The sequence below is a fragment of the Chiloscyllium punctatum genome, chromosome 37 (genome assembly GCF_047496795.1).
Source record: "Chiloscyllium punctatum isolate Juve2018m chromosome 37, sChiPun1.3, whole genome shotgun sequence".
Taxonomy (NCBI): domain Eukaryota; kingdom Metazoa; phylum Chordata; class Chondrichthyes; order Orectolobiformes; family Hemiscylliidae; genus Chiloscyllium; species Chiloscyllium punctatum.
The window spans coordinates 760,930-785,413 of record NC_092775.1 but is presented as its reverse complement, the minus strand read 5'-3'; the positions used below and the strand labels follow the sequence as shown (position 1 = coordinate 785,413).

The following is a 24,484-nucleotide window of genomic DNA, read 5'->3' as shown; positions in this document are numbered from 1 at the left end:
AAAAGGAGAAGATTGGGTTTCTGTAAGTTTAAAACGTACAAAAGAAAACAAGTGTAAACAGCTCAACTGTATAATGCAAGAGCTGCTACAAGTCAAAGGTGAATTGTTCCCTGATGAATTGCATCCAAATTGACCAAATGTTTTAAGATAGAAAAGAATTATTTTTCATTTTTTTTCCTTGGAAGATGACACTACTGACCTGGTTTTCTAACGTTCTTTTGAAAAGCAAATCTGCTGTCCTTAGCTGGTGTGTACTATGCATTACTCCAGACCCACATCAATGCAGCTCTCAACTATCCTTTGAAATAGCCACTTAGCACCAGGGCAAACAAGGACTGACAATAAATGTTGGCCTTGCCAGTAACACCACATCCCATGAATGAATAAAAAAAAGTGACTTCAGTCCCACATCACAATGTTCTGGTAGTAAAATACTACAGGGAGAATTAGACTTCATCCAATACACTAACATTGTGCACCCACCTCATGTGAATAATTGTTTTTATTTATCAACTTGAACTCCTCCATTACCATTGTTGGACCTGCCATCAACAGTACTTTATCCTCACGTTCATATGTTACAACACTCACCCCAGATACAAGATATTTGAAGAGATGAAATCTGTACTGATTTCCACAGTGCAAGTGGACATAGCATAAACATTTCACATCCTATACACTTGTCTGAAACAGTGACGCAGAATCTTGTGATTTGATGTCTCATGGATAGATTTTTTTTAAAACTTCCACCATTCTTCCACAAGAATTATAAACTGCACTAGCTCAGGCACATTAATCATTATTTTACACATATATACAGCCCACTCATCTAGAGAAGTTATTGTTTTTACACACTATATGCACAAATTAGCATTCAATTAAAAACCACTCTCCTAATGGCTCAAAGTTTAAAGCTGAGCCACATAGACCAGGAAGACACTTCCATCAGCAACTGATTAAACCATTGTAGCCTAACAGCATCACAGGTTAGAGGGGGAAAAAAAATGACTTAGTTGACACACTCCAATCAATGTTTACAGCTGCAAGTTCAGGAACAGAACTTGGCTCAACTTTGATGTGCCCCGCTCCAGTCCAACAAACTGCAGACAATTACTGTAAAAGTATTACTTTGTGCAAGATACTCAAGGGTGACCAGCACCTACAGAACTGCACCCAGTAAAGAGTCACTGTCTTCAGGAAAACTGGCAAAAGAGAAAACTAAAATAAACAGATGAAGAGACAAGCTAAGAATAACCATGCACTACATCCCCTTACAGATTTGCTTTACAAAAAGTCATAGAAACACTTAATAGATTGTACAAGTCAAATTCTGGGAGTTATTAGTACACAGTATATATTATAAACTCAGTATTTAATAAGCTGTACATGTTCAATAAATTTTAGGCTTGATGCTTGAAAGCAGATTCCAGAAGAGAAACAGCTCATTGAAACCCTGATAACAGCAAATGAATTTCACCAATGTACTTAAAATAAACAATGCTGTGAATGAAATATTACTTTTAAACTCTCAATATACTTTGCCACTGTGATTACACTGAAAGTTGCCGTTAGCCAATAGCTTCTTCCCATAACGAAGACTTTTAGATGGGAAGATGCAAAGTGACACATTTCAAAGTCAATATTTAAAATACCAAATTAGAACGGGATATTCAAAAAACGATTTTAAAAGTGCTCCACAGTATGTTTGGCCCAAAGCATTGCTGGCTCTCAAGCAGCTTTTACTCTTGCACCCAATGATGGAATATCTTTCTTCCTCCCCAAGTCAGTAACATACAGGTTCCAACAACCCAAAAGGATGTTAATAAAGACAAAAGGCATCAATTCATGGTTATAATAAAAACAACTGCAAAAATCACTAGCCAGCTCTTCCACATCTAAGTGCAGGTGTGGAAAAACATCAGACAATAAGGTCTGAATATCCATAGTCTTGGGCTCACTTTGCAGCTGTTTGTGAAGCATTAGTCCAGTTAGTCCACAAGCTGCATATCAATCTTCAGTGAAGTCTTTATCAATGTTCATGTACACTTCATCAATGTAGCTAATGATTGCACAAGGAGATGTCTGGTCAGGACATAGGAGCAGCGATACAGTCTCTTTCCAGTAACTGAAGCTAATGCAAGAGCTCTGTGGGAGGAAGAGGATCAGGTTTAAATCTGAACTCATAACATAAAAGATTAAGAGTCTCAGCAGATGCTCTCCTGCCCAAGTCCTAAAATGAAGCAAGTGATGTTGAGATGGAGCTCCTGCATTCTAGGAGTCAAGAGTCCATACCCAACTGACCACTCAATTTATACACAGTATTTTTTATTGAAAGTTACTGTGGAGAAGAACAAGGAAGATATAGAATGTGGGGAAATACATGACATCTTGAAAAATATCCATATTACAGAGGTGGCGCTGGATGTCTTGAAACTCAAAAGTGTATAAATCCCCAGGACCTGATCAAGTGTATTCTAGAACTCTGTGGAGCTAGGAAAGTGAATGCTGTGCCCCTTGCTGAGATATCTGTATCATCGATAGTCACAGGTGAGCTGAAAGACAAGTGGTGGTTGGCTAACGTGGTGTCACTATTTAAGAAAGGTGGTAAAGAAAACCCAGGGAACTATAGACCCGTGAGCCTGACGTCGGTGGTGGGCAATTTGTTGGATGGAATCCTGAAGGACAGGGTTTACATGTATTTCGAAAGGCAAGGACTAATTAGGGATAGTCAACATGGCTTTGTGCGCCATGTCTCACAGACTTGACTGAGTTTTTTTAAATAACAGAGGATTGATGAGGGCAGAGCAGTAGACATGATCCATATAGACTTCAGTAAGGTGTATGACACGGTTCCTCATGGGAGGCTGGTAAACAAGGTTAGATCTCATGGAATACAGGGAGAACTAGCCATTTGGATACAGAACTGGCTTGAAGGTAGAAGACAGAAGGTGGCGGTGGAGGGTTTCTTTTCAGACTGGAGGCCTGTGACCAGTGGAGTGCCACAAGGATCGGTGCTGGGTTCACGGCTTTTCATCAGTTATATAAATAATTTGGATGTGAACACAGGAGGTATAGTTAGTAAGTTTTCAGATGATACCAAAATTGGAGGTGTAGTGGAAACGAAGGAGGTTTCCTCAGATTACAATAGGATCTTGATCAGGTGGGCCAATGGGCTGAGAAGTGGCAGATGGAGTTTAATTTAGATAAATGCGAAGAGCTGCATTTTGGAAAAGTAAACCAGAGTAGGACTTTTTTACTTAACAGGAAGGCTTCGGGGAGTGTTGCTGAACAAAGAAACCTTGGAGTGCAGGTTCACAGCTCCTTGAAAGTAGAGTCACAGGTAGATAGGATAGTGAAGACAGCGTTTGGTATGCTTGCCTTTATTGGTCAGAGTATTGAGTTCAGGAGTTGGGAGGTCATGTTGCACTGTGCAGGACATTAGCTAGGCCACTTTCGGAATATTGCGTGCAATTCCAGTCTCCTTCCTAATGGAAGAATGCTGTGAAACTTGAAAAGGGTTCAGAAAAAGTTTACAAGGACAGTACATTTGGATTGGCTCAGGCTTGGAGGGCCGAAGGGCCTGTTCCTGGGCTGTAATTTTCTCTGTTCTTTGTTCTCTTTGATGTTGCCAGGGTTGAAGGATGAGCTTTGGGAGAGGTTGAATAGGTAGTGGCTGTTTTCCCTGGAGTGTCGGAGGCTTATAGAGGTTTATAAAATCACGAGGGGCATGGATAGGATAAATAGACATTGTCTTTCCCCTGGGGTGGAGTCATCCAGAACTAGACAGCATAGGTTCGGGGTGAGGGGGTGATATTTAAAAAGGGACCCAAGAGGCAATCTTTTCACAGAGGGTGGTGCGTGTATGGAATGAGCTGCTAGAGGAAGTAGTGAATGGTGGTACAATTACACCATTTAAGGCGACATCTGGATAGGTATATGAATAGGAAGGGTTTAGAGGGATATGGGCCAAGTGTGGACAAATGGGACCAGATTAGGTTAGGGTATCTGGTCAGCATGAACAGGTTGGACTGAAGCATCTGTTTCCATGCTGTACATCTCTGACATGGTAGCTGAACAATTTTGTGTAAAGCTTTCCAGAAGGATGGCTAGAAAATTAAGATAGCCAATGCACAAAAGGAACAAGATGTAAAATACATTAAATGAGAAATATATAGAAATCAGTGACTGTGAATCAGTATTTGAAGCAAAGACCATGTTAATATTCTGATTAGACTGGTAATTGAAGAAAAATCACAATAAAAGGGAATCTGGGACAGAGGGGCATGGGTGAGTGAATTAGAAGACTACACATGATGGAACAACATCTCATTAGTTTAGGACAAACTACCTGTTGACAGATTGTAATCGCTTGAAAACCTTGCAAGTTCAGACAGCAAAAATAAAAACCAAGATATTTTCCATGCATGTCAAATCAAGTCTTGGCACAAGTACACAAGTGTTTTCGAGCCCCACTTCAAAGCTTCACAGAATTGGACAATGAGTTATGATTCTAGACAATTCACCTGAGGTCAAGTTTAGCACAGTGAGTGAACTTTAACCTTCAGTTTTAAGGGTTGATCATAAATGCACTATTAAATAAATCTTTCCATAATTTCTTAGATAAATGTCAACATCCCCACTGCACAGCAACCATCTAGACATACAGCTCAAGACAAAGGATAGCCATCTGGTCAATCATCAGGATGCTAGCCTGATTACATATTTAAAGATAGTAAATTAACATTATAAAATTTAAATCCTACAGGCATGAATCCTAAGTAAGAACGTATTCAACTTGTGTTTAAGGATATGAAAACTTTAAGATTCATGCCTCAGCTTTACATACTCACATTCTCCAGGCATGTGCTGTCCTTATCTTTGTTGAGGTAATGCTCTTGCCAGAAGCGCAACAAGCTGTGGAAATTATTGAGGAGGAAGCCTGGATATTTCTCGCAGTGCTCCTTTTCCCGTAAAGCATTCAGATAGAATGGCAGTTTGCCCTTGCGTCTCGCTAACATCAAGATCACCAGGCTCGTGTTCAGACAGCTAACGTTTTCCTTGAACAGGAGAAATTAGTGATTAGCAGAAGAACCTCTTTTCACAACAATCCATTTGAGTAAGCACAAGACTCATGATGATACAGTACGAACAGTCTTTGCTGATGCATCAGGAGTGATCAGCCCAACTAAAGAGAAACAGTTTTTCAGTTTTTGTATCTTTCAAACCTTCTGAAAACCAATTTTTAAAAATAATATTTTGCCTACATTGAAGGTATGTCATAGATAAGACCTCATGCTTTAATTTATTAACTTTGTTATTAAATTTCCACATTTCATTCAACAATGTGCAACTTTTACATGGATTTTTACAGCAGGGCTAACAGCATTAAAGAGTCTGGCAATTCACTAATTAGCTCCGAATCCTCAGCAACTCTTTCTGGCGAAGTGTAAAATGAGTGATATGATTTTGAAGAAAATGTGTCACCTGACAAAGCAGAGTTATAATACACCAAAATTGTTTTGTTTCATCATAGAATCGTACAGTTCTGAGGAGGCCCTTTAGTCCATCGACACTGCACCATCAAAACTATGCTAAATCTACCCTAGTTCCACTAACACTAGGGCCATAATCTTGAATATTATGACATTTCAAACGTTCATCCTTTTTGAAGGCTCGAGGTTTTCTGCTTCAACTAAACAGGTATTGCACCCCTCTGGCTGAAACATTTCTTCCTCAAATCCCCTCTAAGCTTACCGCCTCCCATCTTAGAAGTACATTCCCTTGTTACTGATCCTTCAATGAAGGGAGGACAGCTTCTTTCTATCCACGCTTCTCGCTCACACCCCCCACCCCACCCCAAATACATCTGTCAGGTAAAACCCACCCTTCTATTTTCCAAAGGAAACAACCTGAGCTTATCTAATATCACTTCCTCACTAAAGTGTTCCATCCCAGGAAACATCCTAGTGAATCTCCCCTACTAAAACCACTTCCTTCCTACAGTGCAGTGACAGAAACTGCACACAGTACTTCAACTGCAGCCTAACCAAAGTTCTGTAATTTTGGAGAAGATTTATAGCTCAGGTTGAGGTTCAGGTTTAAGTTTGCTCGCTGAGCTGGTAGATTTGTTCCCAGACGTTTCAACATCATGCTAGGTAACATCAGTGAGCCTCTGATGAAGCACTGGTGTTCTGTCCCACTTGTTGTGGGTGTATCTTGGGTGTCTTACTATTTATTGGTCTGTTGTGGTTGGTAATATCACTTCCAGTGCTTTTTCCTAGAGGTTGGTAAATGGGGTCCAAATTAATGTTTTTGTTAATGGAGTTTGTTCGAATGCCAAGCCTCTAGGAATTCCTGTGCATGATTAGATTAGATTCCCTACAGTGTGGAAACAGGCCCTTCGGCCCAACAAGTCCACACTGACCCTCCGAACAGTAACCCACCCAGTCCCATTTCCCTCTGACTAATGCACCTAACACTACGGACAATTTAGCATGCCCAATTCACCTGACCTGCACATCTTTGGACTGTGGGAGGAAACCCATGCAGACACGGGGAGAACGTGGAAACTCCACACAGATGGTCGCTAGAGGCTGGAATCAAACCTGGGACCCTGGTGCTGTGAGGCAGCAGTGCTAACCACTGAGCCACCATGCCGCATGTCTCTGTTTAGCCTGTCCCAGGATGGCTTTATTGTCCCAGTCAAACTGGTGCCCCTCTTCGCCTATGTATGGATACTAGTGATAGTTGGTCATGTGTTTTGATAGCTAGTTTCCTGCCTGTCTGTCCAGGGTAATGTTTGCTGCAGTCCTTGCAGGATATTTTGTATCTGACATTTGTCCTGCTGGTTGTTGGTACAGGGTCCTTTAAATTCATCAGGAGCTGTTTCAGTGTGGTGGAGATTTGTGGGTGACCATGATATGTAGGGGCTAGAGAAATCTGGTCGTCATCGGAGATGTCTTTAACGTATGGCAGGGTGGCTCAAGTCTCTGGGCATGTTGTGTCTTCCTGTTTAGGTCTGTTGTGCCAGAATTAGCGGACTGCAATTATTGAGTACCCATTAATCCCGAATACGTTGTGTAGCTGTTTTTCCTCGGCTTCTTGTAGTTCCTGGGTGCTGCAGAGAGTTGTGGCTCGTTTAAATAATGTTCAGATGGAGCTCAGTTTGTGGGTGTTGGGATGATTGTTCCTGTAGTCAAGTATCTAGTCAGTGCGTGTGGCTTTCCTGTAGACACTGGTCTGCAGCTCTCTGTTGGCTTTTCCTATATAATTTATTCTGGATCAACAGGTACCTGATAAGCTCAGTCTGCCAATTCCGTGCAGTTCATATAAAAATCATATACAATAAATAAAAACACCAGTATCGATCTTATATTTGAAATATTTGAGAGCAAAACAGGCTAAACACTAAATGAAAAAGAAACGTCTTCAGTTTAAGACTAGAAATATTCACCAATCAACTGCTTTCCCTACAGTCCTATCACACTGTGGTTGATGACACTCCACCGCTGACATCTCTGCAGGTAGGGTGCTCGATCCATGCGTTTAATTCCCCTATGCCACCCAGCTCACTTCTTGCACTGGAACCTATTTCTCACAATAAACCTTAAAGCCCTTTAGCATGAAGTTCCAACTTTGAACCAAATTATCAGCTACAGGTACTGTGTTACACTTGAACACAGACCTTCTGGCCCAGAGGCAGGGACACTACTATTGTCACAAGAGCCCTCCACCCTTTCTTACATAAAAATTCTCAGTTACAGTAATCAGCACCTGAGTTAGTCAAAGGATTCAAGTGCCACTATCATGTCATACCTCTCAGACTATTTTAAACTTAAACACTGCAGAGTGAATTTGACAATCTCTAAAACTAAGCTTGGAAAACCTAACATTCACTCGGCCTCTGATCAAGTTGACTTTGCTGTTTAATCTACCAAACAATGCAGAAAATTGCCAGATATGTTCTATCCACTAAAGCAGGATAAATACAACCCAGCTAATTATTGGATAAAAGCAAATTACTGCAGATGCTGGTCTCTGAAACCAAAAGAGAAAATGCTGCAAATTCTCAGCAGGTCTGGCAGCATCTGTAAGGAGAGAAAAGAGCTGACGTTGAGTCTAACTGACCCTTTTGTCAAAGCTTTGACAAAGGGTCAGTTAGACTCGAAACATCAGCTCTTTTCTCTCCTTACAGATGCTGCCAGACCTGCTGAGATTTTACAGCTAATTATTGCACCATTTTATTCACCAATCACCAGTAAAGAGATGCAGGAGTCATCGATAGCGCTACTGGTATGAAGCAGAGATCAAAACCCACCTCTGATAACTAAAACCAAAACACCCAGAGAGGTTCGCCTCACCTCAATCTGTTAAGTGTGAGAAGTGGTATAACCTACCTCTCGCATCCCAATCTGTCATAAAGGACTGGTTAAATGAAATCCCTTCACTCCCTGTAATCAACAAGTAATAATTTATCTAACTCCAGTGAACAGATTAATAGAACCACTAACAAACTGAACAATTCCTCTCTAACCACTAACTATTCCCAAATAAACAAAATTCTAATAGCATACTGTTCCAATAACTAGAAGTCCCACTTACAAAATACAACTAAAAATTTAGAACTCAGTTCTATCGAAATTACAGCCAGGATACGTCTTCCAGAATACTCCGCACCCTCTCCACTGATCATCTTTCAAGAACGCCTCCTCCTTCGATTTTGCGCTTTAGGAATATTAGCTAAGAGTGTCGCTGTACCTTTAGTCAGATGGTTACTCAGAGCTGAGTGCGCTAATCTCAGATGGCAGTTTGCTCTCTGCCAATTTTCAAATGCCCTTTTCTTTTATTCCCTTGATGTCTTGTTAAACTTCTTTACAATCAGATTGATTTTCAGTTGTCAAAACCACCAGATTTAAGTTTAATTGGTCCTTAGTCTCCACCTATCTTAAATTAATTGGTGAAATTTAAAAATGTATTGTCTTGGTAAAAATGCTGCTTTGCCTGCTAACAGTATAATCTTTGATACAAACGTTTCAATATGAGCACCTGACAACTGTCATGCTGCGACCCCAGACACTCTTAAAACTCTAAGCATAGAAAAAAAATCTAAAGGAACCACAAACTCTCCTCCTTTCCATCATTTTACAAACATTGAATTTTAACATCCTGCCTTCTAATTCACAAATACTGTACCCAACATTGCAATACTACCAAGTGACATTTGCCTAAAGGAATAACGTGCTCACCAATGTGCAGTTTGGGTTCTAGCAAGGCTACTCAGTTCCTGACCTAATTATAGCTTTGGTCAAAATATGGTCAAAAGAGAGCTGAACTCTAGAGGGGTGGTGAAAATTATTGACCTTGATATCAGGGTAGCATTCAATTAAGTTTTGCATCAAGAAGCCCAAGCAAAACCACAGTCAATGGAAATCAGGATGAAAACACTCCACTGGTTGAATCTGTACCCAAAACAATTAATGATTTTTGTAGTTGTTGGAGATCAGTTAACTCAGCACCAAAAGAACAAGGAGTTCCTTGGTATGTAGTGTTCTAGGCCTAATCATCTTCAGTTGCTTCATCTGACCTTCCCTCTGTCATAAGGCTGGAAGTGGAGATATGCACTGGTTGCACAACGTTCAGCACCACTTGTGACTCCTCCAATACTGAAGCAGTCCATGCTCAAATGGAGCAAGACCTGGACAATATCCAAGTTTGCGCAGACAAGTGGTAAGTAACACTTGAGCCACCAAATACCAGGCAAAGATAATCTGACAGGACATTAAATAGTGTTACTGTTGTCCAATCATCCACTATCATTGAGTGTTACAATCGATCAGAAACTAAACTGGACAATCCATACAAATATGTGGCTAAAAACAGTAGGTCAGAGGATAGGAATTCCACAATAAGCAACTCACGTACTAACTTTCCAAAGAACATCCACCGTCTTCAAGACGCAAGTCAGGACTGTGATAAAATACTTTCCACTTGCCTGGACAAACAGTTCCAACAATGCAATAAGCTTGACATTATGCAGGACAAAGCAGCCCATTGCTCAACACCTTATTTAGCAACTTTAACATTCACTCCATTCAGTACTAATGCACAGTGACAATACGGCATACCATCCAAAATACAAAGTGCAGTAATACAATTGCTCCTTTAACAGTACCTTTGATTCCTGCGACAGGTGCATGGGAACACCACTGCTGTAGGTTCTCTTCCAAGCTACTCAACATCGCAATCCAGAACTATAATTGGCATTCCTACATTGTTGCTGGGTCAAAATCCTCAAGCTCCCTTTCTAATGACAGTGGATGCACCAACATTCCAAAGGCAGCAGTCTTTCAAAAAGGCAGCCTGCTAGTATTTTCTCAAGGGATGGGCAATAAATACAAGTCTAACCAGTGACCTCCCCCACCCCACCCCAACATTCTATGAATTAATCTTTAAAAAGTCCTCCAAACGTTGACACCACAGCCCCAAATTAAACTCTACAAATGCCTAATAGAATATAGCACAGAACAGGCCCTTCAGCCCACAATGTTGGACAGAAGATTATTCCTAATCTAAAATAAAATAACCTAACCTACAAACACCCCCAATTCACTGCTATCCATGTGCATGTCCACCAGTTACTTCAATGTCCCTAATGACTCTGCTTCCACCACCACCACTGGCAACAAATTCCACGCATTCACAACTCTGTGTAAAGAACCTACTTCGGACATCTCCTCTATACCGTCCCCCTAACACCTTAAAACTATGATCTCTCGTGCCAGTCAATCCTGCCCTGGGAAAAGTCTCTGGCTAATGACTCTATCCATGCCTCTCATTACCTTGTATGCCTTGATCAGGTCACCTCTCTTCCTCCTTATCTCCAGAGAGAAAAGTCCGAGCTAAGTCAACCTCTCTTTGTAAGACAAGCCCTCCAGTCCAGCCACCATCCTTGTAAACCTTCTTTGCACCCTGTCCAAAGCCTCTGCATCTTTCCTATAATACGGCGACCAGAACTGGACACAATATTCCAAGTGTGGTCTCACCAGGGTCTTGGAGAGCTGCAGCAAAACCTCACAGCTCAAACACGATCCCCTGTTAATGAAAGCCAAAACACCATATGCTTTCTTAACCACTCTATACACTGCGTGGCAACTTTTGAGGGATCTATGCACTTGCACACCAAGATCCCTCTATTTCTCCACACTGCAAGATTCCTGTCTTTAACCCTATATTCAACATTCAAGTTTGACCTTCTAAAATGCATCACTTTTCATTTATCCAGGTCGAACTCCCATCTGCCTGTTCTCAGCCCAGCTCTGTCTCCCATGTCGCGCTGCAGCCTGCAACAGCTCTTGATATCAACTGTACCCCCATCCTTTGTGTCATCAGCAAATTTACTCATCCACCCCTCAACCTCCTCATCCAAGTTGTTTATAAAAACTACAAAGAGCAGACGCCCAAGAACAGAGCACTGCAGGACACCGCACACCACTGACCTCTATGAAGAATACTCTCTATCTAGAACCATCTTTGCCTTGTCAGCCGACCAATTCTGAATCCAGATAGCCAAATCTCCTTGCATCCCATGCCTCCTGACTTTATTAGCCTACCATGGGGAACCTTATCAAATGCCTCACTGAAGTCCATATACACCACATCCACTGCTCGAACTTTGCCGATCTGTCTTGTCACCTCCTCAAAAGAACTAAGATTTGAGAGGCATGACCTGCCCCTAACAAAGCCATGCTGACTGCCTTTAATCACGCTATGCTTTTCCAAAAAGTCATAAATCCTATTCCTCAATTCTTTCCAAAACCTTGCTGACCACAGATGCAAGATTTACTGGTCTGTAATTGCCAGAGATTTCCCTATTCCTCCTCTTGAAAAGAAGGGCAACATTCTCCTCCCTCCGTGGAGTGTGAGTAAGCAGAGATTTTTACCAGCGGTTTAACAACTTCCTTTCTTGCTTCCCGGTGCAATCTAGGATAAATCAGGTCTACCCCTGGGGACATATCAATCTTAATGTTTGCCAAAATTTCCAGCACATCAACTTCATCAATGTTGATCTGTTCAAACCTGTTTCCCAGCTCTTCGAAGTTCTCATTCCTTTCCTTACATCCCTTACCTTAGTGAAAACCGTAGCAAAAACCTCATTTAGGGATTCCCCTATCTATTTAGGCTCTACGCACAAGTTCCCTACGCTATCCCTGACTGGTCCTACTTTCTCCCTCATTCTCTTATTTCTCATGAGTCAGATTACAACAGGATCTTGACCAGATAGGCCAATAGGCTGAGGAGTGGCAGATGGAGTTTAATTCAGATAAATGAGAGGTGCTGCATTTTGGGAAAGCAAACCTTAGCAGGATTTATACACGCAATAGTAAGGTCCAGTGTTGCTGAACAAAGAGACCTTGGAGTGCAGATTCATAGCTCCTTGAAAGTAGAGTCACAGGTAGATAGGATAGTGAAGGCGGCATTTGGTATGCTTTCCTTTATTGGTCAGAGGATTGAGTACAGGAGTTGGGTGGTAATATTGCGGCTGTACAGGACATTGGTTAGGCCACTGTTGGAATATTGCACACAATTCTCGTCTCCTTCCTATCGGAAAAATGTTGTGAAACTTGAAAGGGTTCAAAAAAGATTTACAAGGATGTTGACAGAAATAGACAATAGGTGCAGGAGTAGGCCATTCTGCCCTTCGAGCCTGCACCACCATTCATTATGATCATGGCTGATCATCCTCAATCAGTATCCTGTTCCTGCCTTATCTCGATAACCCTTGACTCCACTATCCTTGAGAGCTTCATCCAACTCTTAAACGAATCCAGAAGTTGGAGGATTTGAGCTATAGAGAGAGGCTGAACAGACTGAGGCTGTTCTCCCTGGGGTGTCGGAGGCTGAGGGGTGACCTTGTAGAGCTTTACAAAATTATGAGGAGCATGGATGGGGTAGATAGGCAAAGTCTTTTCCCTGGGTCAGGGAGTCCAGAACTAGAGGGCATAGGTTTAGGGTGAGTGGGGAAGGTATAAAAGAGACCTACGGGGCAACTTTTTCACAGAGGGTGGTATGTGTATGGAATGAGCTGCCAGAGGATGTTGTGGAGGCTACTACAATTGCAACATTTAAGAGGCATTTGGATGAATATATGAATAGGAAGGGTTTGGAGGGATATAGGCTGGGTGCTGGCAGGTGGGACTAGATTGGTTTGGGATATCTGGTCGGCATGGATGGGTTGGACCGAAGGGTCTGTTTCCATGCTGTTCATCTCTATGACTCTGAGTAAAATGCCTTGGGTGCTCCCTAATCCTTCCTACCAAGCCTTTCTCGTGACCCCCCCCGCTCTCCTCAGTCCATTTCTGAGCTCCTTTCTAGTAAGCCTGTAAGCCTAACCATATCTCCCCTTTAATGTACAAAAGCTACAAATCATTTTTAACATTATACATCTGCAGGCTCCCGAAGCTGCTCTGTTTCAGAAAAATGATAAAGTTTCATTGTCCCAACCACTACAAAATGTGAGCCATTACACGTTAACCATATTTTTAAGTGCGAGCAGCAATGGAGGCAGGACGAACTCGGAAGACTGCAGATAAGGTAAGGCAGTTTTTATTAAAATTACTTACCGGTAGCGGGCAGTGGTGCTTTTCTCTTTCACAGAAGTAACGGAAGCAGCGGAGGAAGTGACGGGGACCAGAGGGGTAGCCGGGAAGGTAAGCAGTGAGTATAAATACTCACCCTTCGACACCAACGGCCATTTTACGTGCAAGCAGCAGTGGAGAAGGAGCAGGAGCAGCGGAGGAAGTGATGTGGACTGGGGGGGCAGCCGGGAAGGAAAGCAGTGACCATATCTATCAGCAAGGCGGCTAAACCAGAGACTCTACAACTGTAGTGTCTCCCACCCGCCCTCCTCCTCTAACCGAGTTAATAAGTAGGAGGAGCGGGAGTGACGTCCAGGGGACTGCCGGTAATATATCTGGGCAGTGGCTGAACCAGAGACACTACACGTGTTGTTTCCCACCTCCCCCCTCCTCTAACCAAAAGTAGGAGTCTGGTTTGTTAAGGTAAGGATTTTCTATTTCTTTATTGGTGAATGGTTAAAATTATACTTTTTCTGGTTTATCTATTAATTGGCTTTTAGAAAAAGGCTATAGCAGAGAGGTATCAAAAAGTATTTTAACTCAAACCTATACAAAGTAATAATTAACTAAGCAGAGATGGCTGGGCAGGTGATGTACTGTAGCTTTATGATGTGGGAGCTGGCTGATCCCATTGTGAATGGCAGTGACCACATCTGCAGCAAGTGTTGGTTGCTGGAAAAACTCCAGCTCAGAGTTGATGATGTGGAATTGGAGCTTCAAACACTGCGACACATCCAGGAGGGGGAAGAGTTACCTGGATGCTTTGTTTCAGGAGGCAGTCACACCTGGGAGATTAAGTAATTCACATTCAGTTAGTTATCAGGGACATCAGAGTGTGACTGTAAGTGAGGCAGGCAGGGGGAACTGGAGTTCAGGAGTGCAGGAGCCTCAGCCCTTGACCTTGTCCAATAGGTATGAGATTCTTACTCCCTGTACGGATGAGGAAAAGGGCTCTGGACAGGATGAGCCAGCTGACCACGGCACCATGGTGCAGAAGGCCATTCAAGAGGGGGGAGCAAAAAGACAAGTAGTTGTTATAGGAGATTCTATCATTAGGGGGACAGATAGTATCCTATGCAAGCTGGATTGGGAGTCTTGCATGGTGTGTTGCCTGCCTGGTGCCAGGGTGCGGGACATCTCCGACCAGCTTGAAAGGATATTGGAGCAGGAGGGGGAGGATCCAGTTGTTGTGGTCCATGTTGGTACTAACAACATAGGCAAAGCTAGGGTGGAGGACCTATTTGGGGATTATCAAGCACTAGGAAGGAAACTGAAGTACAGGTCCTCAAGGGTCAATCTCCGGATTACTGCCCGAGCCATGTGCCAATTGGCATAGGGATAAGAAAATTAGGGAAGTAAACATGTGACTAAGGGATTGGTGTGGGAAAGAGGGATTCCATTTCATGGGGCATTGGCATCAGTTTTGGAACCGTGGGGGAATCTGCACTGTTGGGACAGTGTCCACCTGAACAGACCTGGTACCAATGTTCTAGCGAAGAGGATAAATAGGGTGGTCAGTAGGACTTTAAACTTCTGAGTTTGGGGGGAGTGAAAGTGACAGGAACTTTGGAGTTATATGGAAAGATAAGCAGGAGGATAGCATGTATGCAGGTGGATTTAACCTTAAGGCAGATTAGGAATGCAACAAAAAAGGAAGGATAACTTAGGACATCTTATGACTTCCAATATCTCTAATGATAAGAATGTTAGCATTAAGGCACTTTACCTGACTGCTCATAGCATTCGTAATAAAGTAGATGAACTAACGGCACAGATCATCGTGAATGATTATGATGTGGTAGGCATAATAGAGACATGGTTGCAGGGGGTTCAGGACTGGCAGTTAAACATCCAAAGATTTACAACTTATCGAAAAGACAGGGAGGTGGGCAGAGGGGGCGGGGTGGCCTTGCTAGTTAAGAACAAACTTAAATTTATGGCACTAAATGACATAGGGTCGGATGATGTGGAGTCTGTGTGGGTGGAATTGAGGAACCACAAAGGCAAAAAAAACATAATGGGAGTTATGTACAGACCTCCTAACAGTGGTCAGGACCTGAGGCGCAACATGTACCGGGAAATAGAAAAGGCATGTCAGAAAGGCAAGGTCACGGTGATCATGGGGGACTTCAATATGCAGGTGGACTGGGTAAATAATGTTGCCAGTGGATCCAAAGAAAGGGAATTCTTGGAATGCTTACAGGATGGCTTTTTGGAACAGCTCGTCATGGAGCCCACAAGGGAGCAGGCTATTTTGGACCCAGTGCTATGTAATGAACCAGACTTTATAAAAGATCTTAAAGTAAGGGAACACTTAGCGATCATAATATGGTAGTGTTCAGTCTGCAGTTTGAAAGAGAGAAAGCAAAATCAGATGTAATGGTGTTACAGTTAAACAAAGGTAATTAGGAGGGCATGAGAGGGGAACTGACGAAAATCGACTGGAAGCAGAGCCTAGCAGGGAAGACAGTAGAGCAAAAATGGCAGGAGTTTGTAGGTATAATTGAGGACAGACGTTCATCCCCAAGAAAAGAAAGATTATCTGGGGAGGGATTAGACAGCCATGGCTGACAAAGGAAGTCAGGAAGTGTATCAAAGAAAAAGAGAGATCCTATAAAGTGGCCAAAAGCACTGGGAAATCAGAAGATTTCCCAAACAGAGGATAACAAAGAGAGAAATAAGGAAGGAGAGGATCAAATATGAAGGTAGACTAGCCAGTAATATTAGAAATGATAGTAAAAGTTTCTTTCAATACATACGAAACAAACAACAGGCAAAGTAGACATTGGGCCACTTCAAACTGATGCTAGAAGGCTAGTGATGGGAGATAAGGAAATAGTTGGAGAACTTAATAAGTACTTTGCATCAGTCTTCACAGTGGAACACACGAGTAATATCCCAACAATTAAAGGGAGTCAGGGGGCTGAGTTGAGTGTGGTTGCCAATACAAAAGAGATAGTGCTAGAAAAGCTAAAAGGTCTTAAAACTGACAAATCTCCTGGCCCCAACGGGCTACATCTAGAGTTCTGAGGGAGGTGGCTGAGATCTTTCAAAAGTCACTGGAGTCAGGCGAAGTCCCGGATGATTGGAAGACCGCTGTTGTAACCCCCTTGTTCAAGAAAGGAGCAAGACAAAAGATGGAAAATTATAGGCCAATTCGCCTAACCTCGGTTGTTGGTAAAATTCTAGAATCCATCATTAAGGATGAGGTTTCTAAATTCTTGGAAGAACAGAGTCGGATTAGAATAAGTCAACATGGATTTAGTAAGAGGAGGTCGTGCCTGACAAACCTGTTAAAATTCTTTGAAGAGGTGACAAGTAGGTTAGACCAGGGAAACCCAATGGATGTGGTCTATCTAGACTTCCAAAAGGCCTTTGATATGGTGCCACACGGGAGGCTGCTGAGTAAGGCGAGGGCCCATGGTGTTCGAGGTGAGCTACTGGTATGGATTGAGGATTGGCTGTCTGACAGAAGGCAGAGAGTTGGGATAAGAGGTTCTTTTTCGGAATGGCAGTCGGTGAAAAGCGATGTCCGACAGGGTTCAGTGTTGGGGCCGCAGCTGTTCACGTTATATATTAATGATCTAGATGAAGGGACTGGGGGCATTCTAGTGAAGTTTGCCAATGATACAAAGTTAGGTGGACAGGCAGGTAGTACTGAGGAAGTGGGGAGGCTGCAAAAGGATCTAGACAGTTTGGGAGAGTAGTCCAGGAAATGGCTGATGAAGTTCAATGTGAGCAAATGCGAGGACTTGCACTTTGGAAAAGAATACAAGCATGGACTACTTTCTAAACGGTGAGAAAATTCATAAAGCCAAAGTACGGAGGGATCTGGGAGTGCTAGTCGAGGATTCTCTAAAGGTAAACATTCAGGTTGAATCCTTGATTAAGAAAGCAAATGCAATGTTGTCATTTACCTCAAGAGGGTTGGAATATTAAAGCACCGTTGTGCTACTGAGACTTTATGAAACTCTAGTTAGGTCCCATTTGGAGTACTGTGTCCAGTTTTGGGCCCCACACCTCAGGAGGGACATACTGGCATTGGAGCGTGTCCAGCAGAGATTCATATGGATGATCATTGGAGTTTAGAAGGTTAAGGGGAGATCTAATAGAAACTTACAAGATAATACATGGCTTGGAAAGGGTGGATGCTAAGAAATTGTTTCCGTTAGGCAAGGAGACTAGGACCAGTGGGCACAGCCTTAGAATTAGAGGGGGTCAATTCAGAACAGAAATGCGGAGACATTTCTTCAGCCAGAGAGTGGTGGGCCTGTGGAATTCATTGCCACGGAGCGCAGTGGAGGCTGGGACGCTAAATGTCTTCAAGGCAGAGACTGATAAATTCTTGATGTCACAAGGAATTAAGGGCTACGGGGAGAATGCGGGTAAGTGGAGTTGAAATGCCCATCAGCCATGATTAAATGGCGGAGTGGACTCGATGGGCCGAATGGCCTTACTTCCACTCCTATGTCTTATGGTCTAACCACTAATTATGTAGTTTAGAAAACTCCAATGAACTCACCTGTAACATCACAAATGAGACCAGTTTGTATTCAAAGACTGGGGTATAACAGACATGTTTGCCCCTGCCCTCACCATTAAGTATTTCCCTTCCTAACAATTTTGTCAAATAATTTCTATTGTGGATTGGTTGCTCTGTGACTCAGTCGCTCTGTGACTCAATCCTAAACCATGATTTTCATTGCAGTTACAGGCTTGCTCTCAAGGCAATTGCTCCAGCACTGGTACATATGTATATGGCACCTATCAAACTAAGATTTAAAATAATTTATCACTTTGAAGTTGGCCCCTATGAGAAATCTTCAAAGCAACAGAAAAACTTAACTGCATTCAGAATGTAACTTTAAAAAGAAAGGAACATTACATCATTTAAAATGGAATGCAGTCACATGCCCTCAACATTCAGCAAGCATAACTTGTGGATTTCTGAACTGATAGCAGGTAACTGGAGAGGGGGGTCTTGGAAGATGGGTTAAATTGGAGGTTAGACTCAATATTATACCTTGGTTTACTTCAAAAGGCAAGTACAATCATTTGAAACAACTTGGTTTCAACATGTGGGAAAATTAGTTGAAGCAAAAGTGAACTTAGACAAAAAGTAAACAGTTTCCTTAAATAATTAAGCTTACCTGGGTGAGCGTCTGTACTTGAATAATATTAATTAGCCGGAAAAGAAATGAGAGTCTGTTTTCCACACGTGAGATGTAGGATAGCAGGCAGCACTGGGAAATGACTTCTGCAACTAAGTAGAAAACAGCGTACAGAATGATTAAAGGATAACCACATTCCCACATCTATTGCACAAAATCAAGAGAAATTGCAAACCAGTCAATGTCACAAACATCAGTTCATAACTAATCCAGTAAATGTAATTTTTTGAGTAACATACATGATTGTAATCCCACCAGATCTCAATGAAAACAGCTAAACTGCCAGACACGACACCAAAGTTCACTGAAATCAAAGCCACTCAAAAGGTTTAGTAATCACGCAAGATCGACCTTTTTGTCACTTGCATTAAAGTCAAGAATTTATTAGGTTTTTACAGAATAAGGTTATTCCAGTTTTGAGATAGCCAGTTCAAGGACCCCACCAGGAAAATCTTAAGGATCAGTATAGGAGCAGATGAAGTGGTAAAAGCTGTTCTGGGCTCTATTATCCACAGTCATGAATTGTGTGCAGTGTCACAAATGAGGGCTTGCTGCTGGATTCCCATTCACAAATTTGATTTGGCTCTTTGAAGATTCAAGGGCACTTATTACTCAAAATGTTTTCTGCATGCTACATCTGAGATTGTGATAAAATGAACAAAAGCCATGCCTGCAGATTTGTCATTGATAAATTTATACTATCATGCTAATTTGGTTTGTTCCCTCAAAATAATCTCCTCCAATGCATATATACTTCCACTTCTCCATTGCTCACGAAAGGACCTTATTTGCGTTATACCTTTTACAGCATCTGTTTGACTCTCAAATCGGTCCAAGGACAACACAATACAGCGAACCAGCATGTTAGAATCCACTAAAGAACTGTTGATCTGATTCAAAAATATCTGAAACTGAATAAAAAAGACAGCATTGTGAATTGCTGTACTTTGTGGCAAGAGTCATAGTCATAGAGATGTATAGCATGGAAACAGACCCTTCAGTCCAACCTGTCCATGCCGACCAGATATCCCAACCCAATCTAGTCCCACCTGCCAGCACCCGGCCCATATCTCTCCAAATCCTTCCTATTCATATGCCCATCCAAATGCCTCTTAAATGTTGCAATTGTACCAGCCTCCACCACATCCTCTGGCAGTTCATTCCATGCACGCACCACCCTCTGCATGAAAAAGTTGCCCCTTAGGTCTCTTTTATATCTTTCCCCTCTCACCCTAAACCTATGCCCTCTAGTTCTGGACTCCCCCACCCCAGGGAAAAGACTTTGCCTACTTATCCTATCCGTGCCCCTCATAATTTTGTAAGTTTTGAAATGGACCATCTGGAAATAGATTAACATAGTGATACAGGTGGTAAAACACAGGCTTCTTCTTCACTATGGATATTCAATCCCTCAACACCTCCATCAGCCACCTGGATGGCTCAAACATCGGTTTCTTCCGAAACTTGAGGTTCAAACAATCACTAGAAACCACCATAACCTCCACTTGGAAGGAAGTGAGAACTGCAGATGCTGGAGAGCAGAGTTGAGTGTGTGGTGCTGGAAAGGCACAGCAGGTCAGGCAGCATCCAAGGAGGAGAGTCTATGTTTCAGGCATAAGCCCTTCATCAGGAATGAGGCTTGCAGGCCAAGGGGGTGGAGTGTGAAATGGGATTGGGGCAGGGGGGGGCATAGTCACTGTGAATGCAATAAGTAGATGAAGGATGGGTCCACTCCAAGCTCACCGACTCCCACAGCTATCTGGACTACACCTCCTCCCACTCTGCCTCCTGTAAAATGCTATCCTGACTCCCAAATCCTCTGCTGTATCTGCACCTAGGAGGACCAATTCCACAACAGAACATCCTAGATGGCCTCCTCCTTCAAAGACTGCAATTTCCCCTCTCATATGGTTGATGATGCCCTCCAGTGCATCTCCTCCACTTCCTGTACCTCTGCTCTTGAACACCACCCCTCCAACCACAACAAGGGCAGAAACCCCGCTGGTCCTCACCTTCCACCCTACCAACCTCCAGATACACTGCACCATCCTCTGCCATTTCCGCCACCTACAAACAGACCCTACTAGACATATATATTTCTCTCACCACTCCATCTGCGTTTCCCTTTGTGACTCCCTTGTTAGGTCCATGTGCCCCACCAAAACACCCTCCCACCCCAACACTTATCCCTGCCATCGCAGGAAGTGGAAAACCTGTGCCCACACCCCCTCCCTCACATCCATTCAAGACCCCAAAGAATCCTTCCACATCAGTCAGCAATTTACCTGTACTTCCACACATCTACTTCATCCGTTGCACCTGATGTGGTCTCCTCTACACTGGGGAGACAGGACACCAACTTGCGGATCATTTCAGAGAACATCTCTGGGACCCCACACCAATCAACCCCACTGCCCTGTAGCAGAATGCTAACTCCCCCTCTCTCTCTGCCAAAGACATGCAGGTCCTGGGCCGCCTCCATTGCCAAACCCTAACCAGCCAACACCTGGAGGAAGAACGTCTCATCTTCCATCTTGGGTCACCAGATTTCACCAGTTTCCCCATTTCCCCTCCCCAACCGTATCCTAGTCTCAACCTTCCAATTCAGCACTGCCCTCTTGAACAGTCCTACCTGTCCAGCTTCCTTCCCACCTATCTGCGCCATCCATTTCTCCAACCTATCCCTTTCTCACCCACCTTCATCTACCTACCTCATTCCCAGCTACCTTCCCCACAGCTCCATCCCCTCCCATTTATCTCAGTCCCCTTGAATAAAGAAACAAATTTACAGCCTAGGAGTAGGCCCTTCGGCCCTCCAAGCCTGTGCTGAGCCAAATCCACTGTCTAAAGCTATTGCCAAATTCCGAAGGATCTGTATCCCTTTGATCCCCACCTACTCATGCATCTGTCCAGGCGCACCTTAAATGAATCTACCGTGCCCGCCTCTACTGGCAACTCGCACCAGGCACCTACCACCCTCTGTGTAAAGCACTTGCCGCGTGTATCCCCTTTTAAACTTTTCTCGTCTCACCTTGAACACATGACCTCATTATGGAATCCCTCACCCTGGGAAAAAGCTTATTTCTATCCATAATTTGGAGATGCCGGTGTTGGATTGGGGTGTACAAAGTTAAAAATCACAACACCAGGTTTAATTGGAAGCACACTTGCTTTTGGAGCGCTGCTTCTTCATCAGATGATAGTGGAGGACTCAATCCTAACACACAGAATTTATAGCAAACATTTACAGTGTGATGTAACTGAAATTATACATTGAAAAATTGATTGTCTGTTCAGCCTTTCATCTTTTAGAATACCATGACAGTTTCACTTCTTTCATGTGTAAGTCACAAAACCTTTTTTTAAAAGTTGCATTCTCAGGTTAGCTGTTAACAATGGTGATAGCTAGACAATATGTTGAAGGTGTTAGCCCCCTGTGTTCTCTGTCTATACCATGATGTTTAGATTGATTCTAATCTAAAAAGTGAGATAACGGAGTTTTACATGAATTCATGCAGTTTTTGAGCAAAGTACAATGTAACCCTGCAAGCACAAACTCATCCCACAAAATGTGCACGCGCATGTGGGTCTTTGTCTGTCTGCGTGTGTCTCTGTCTGAGTTGGGGGTTGAGTGTGTGAGAAAATGTGCGCGTGTGTGTGGTGAGTGCAGAGTGTCTTAAGTCTGTGAGGGGGTGCATGTGAGAGTGTGGGAGTGTGTGGGTATCTGTGTATAGGTGTGTCTGCGTATGTGTGTGTATACAGGAGTGCCTATGTGAGAGTGTGTGTAGGAGTATCTGTGTGTGTATAGTGCAGTGGTGATCACCTGTAACGTGACATGAACCCAAGGTCCCTTGAAGCCCTCCCTATGGGTACCAAACTTAGCTATCAGCCTCTGCTCGGCCACCTTTTGCTGCTGCCTGTCACGAAGACTGCCTTGGAGGATGGTCACCCGAAGGTCTGAGGTCGAAAGTTCTGGACCACTGAAATGTTCCCCAACTGGGAGGGAACACTCCAGTTCGGTACCCATAGGGAGGGCCTCAACCGGGACCTTCGGTTCATGTCACACTACAGGTGACCACCAGTGCATTATACACACAGATACTCCTACACACACACACACACACACCTGTACATACATATACACTGACACCCCCACACACCCTTACAGACACACGCTCACACATGCACCCTTCACAGACTTAAGACATTCTGCACTCACACACACACACACACACACACACAACCCCCAACCCAGACAGACAAAGACCCACATGCACACATATTTTGTGGGGTGAGTTGGTACTTGCAGGGTTTCATTGTACTTTGCTCAAAAACTGCATGAAATCATGTCAAGCTCCATTATCTCACTTTTTAGATTAGAATCAATCTAAACATCATGGCATAGACAGAGAACACAGGCGGCTAACACCTTCAACATATTGTCTAGCTATCACCATTGTTAACAGCTAACCTGAGAATGCAACTTTTAAAAAAAGGTTTTGTGACTTACACATGAAAGAAGTGAAACTGTCATGGTATTCTAAAAGATGAAAGGCTGAACAGACAATCAATTTTTCAATGTATAATTTCAGTTACATCACACTGTAAATGTTTGCTATAAATTCTGTGTGTTAGGATTGAGTCCTCCACTATCATCTGATGAAGAAGCAGCGCTCCAAAAGCTAGTGTGCTTCCAATTAAACCTGTTGGACTATAACCTGGTGTTGTGATTTTTATCTCTATCCACCCTGTCTATACCCTTCATGATTTTGTAGACCTTAATCAGGTCCCCCCTCAATCTCCTTTTTTCTAATGAAAATAATCTTAACCTACTCAACCTCTCTTTATAACTAGCATCTTCCATACCAGGCAACATCCTCAAACCTTCTCTGCTCCCTCTCCAAAGCATCCACATCCTTTTGGTAGTGTAGCAACAAGAACTGTACACCTTGGCCCACATGCATCATTCCTGATGAAGGGCTTCTGCCTAAAACGTCAACTCTCCTGCTCCTTGGATGTTGCCTGACCGGCTGTGCTTTTCCAGCACCATACTCTGACATCATCTCCACCTGGCAGAGCTTGTTGCCCCAATGAACAATTTCTCTTTCAACTTATCCTGTTTTCTCCAAACAAATGGTATGGTCATACAGACCTTCATGGGACCTAGCTATATTTATCTGTCTTTTTGACAACTTTATTGAACATTACTTGTTCCACTCCTATAGAACCACAGAAAACTAAAGGCACAAAAAGAGACTTTTAGCTCATCGCATGTGTGCAGCCAAAATAAAGCTTGTAATTCGGGGTGACATAGTGGCTCATTGGTTAGCACTGCTGTCTCACAGCGCCAGGGACCTGGGTTTAATTCTAGCTGCGTGTGCGTGTGTGTATGGGTTTCCTCAGTCCAAAGATGTGCAGTGTAGGTGGATTGGCCATGCCAAATTGCCCATAGTGTTCAGGGCTGTGTTGGTTAGCCATGGGAAATGCAGGGATGAGATAGGGATGTAAGTCTGGATGGGCTACTCTTTGGAGAGTTAGTGTTAATGTGTTGGACCAAATGGCCTGTTTCCACACTGCAGGAATTCTATATATAGATATCCATTCTAATCTCACCTCCCAGTACCCAGTCCAAGGCCTTGCAGGTTACTGCACTTCAGTTGCAGATTCAGGTTATTTTTA

At 43.1% G+C, this 24,484-nt stretch overlaps 1 protein-coding gene across 2 annotated transcripts in view; it reads right to left on the bottom strand.

The window, feature by feature from the left end:
- Positions 1–484: 484 nt before the first annotated feature.
- LOC140462789 (short transient receptor potential channel 4-associated protein-like) overlaps positions 485–24,484 on the bottom strand; it is a 96,071-nt gene continuing 72,071 nt past the window's right edge. For both annotated transcript variants that reach the window (XM_072556067.1, XM_072556068.1), the window contains 4 exons: positions 19,605–19,716; positions 18,785–18,897; positions 4,851–5,057; positions 485–2,145 (listed from right to left, as the gene is read on the bottom strand). In XM_072556067.1, coding sequence (XP_072412168.1) covers positions 2,008–2,145; positions 4,851–5,057; positions 18,785–18,897; positions 19,605–19,716 — 570 coding nt within the window. In that variant the 3' untranslated portion in view covers positions 485–2,007. The remainder of the gene's footprint in view (positions 2,146–4,850; positions 5,058–18,784; positions 18,898–19,604; positions 19,717–24,484) is intronic.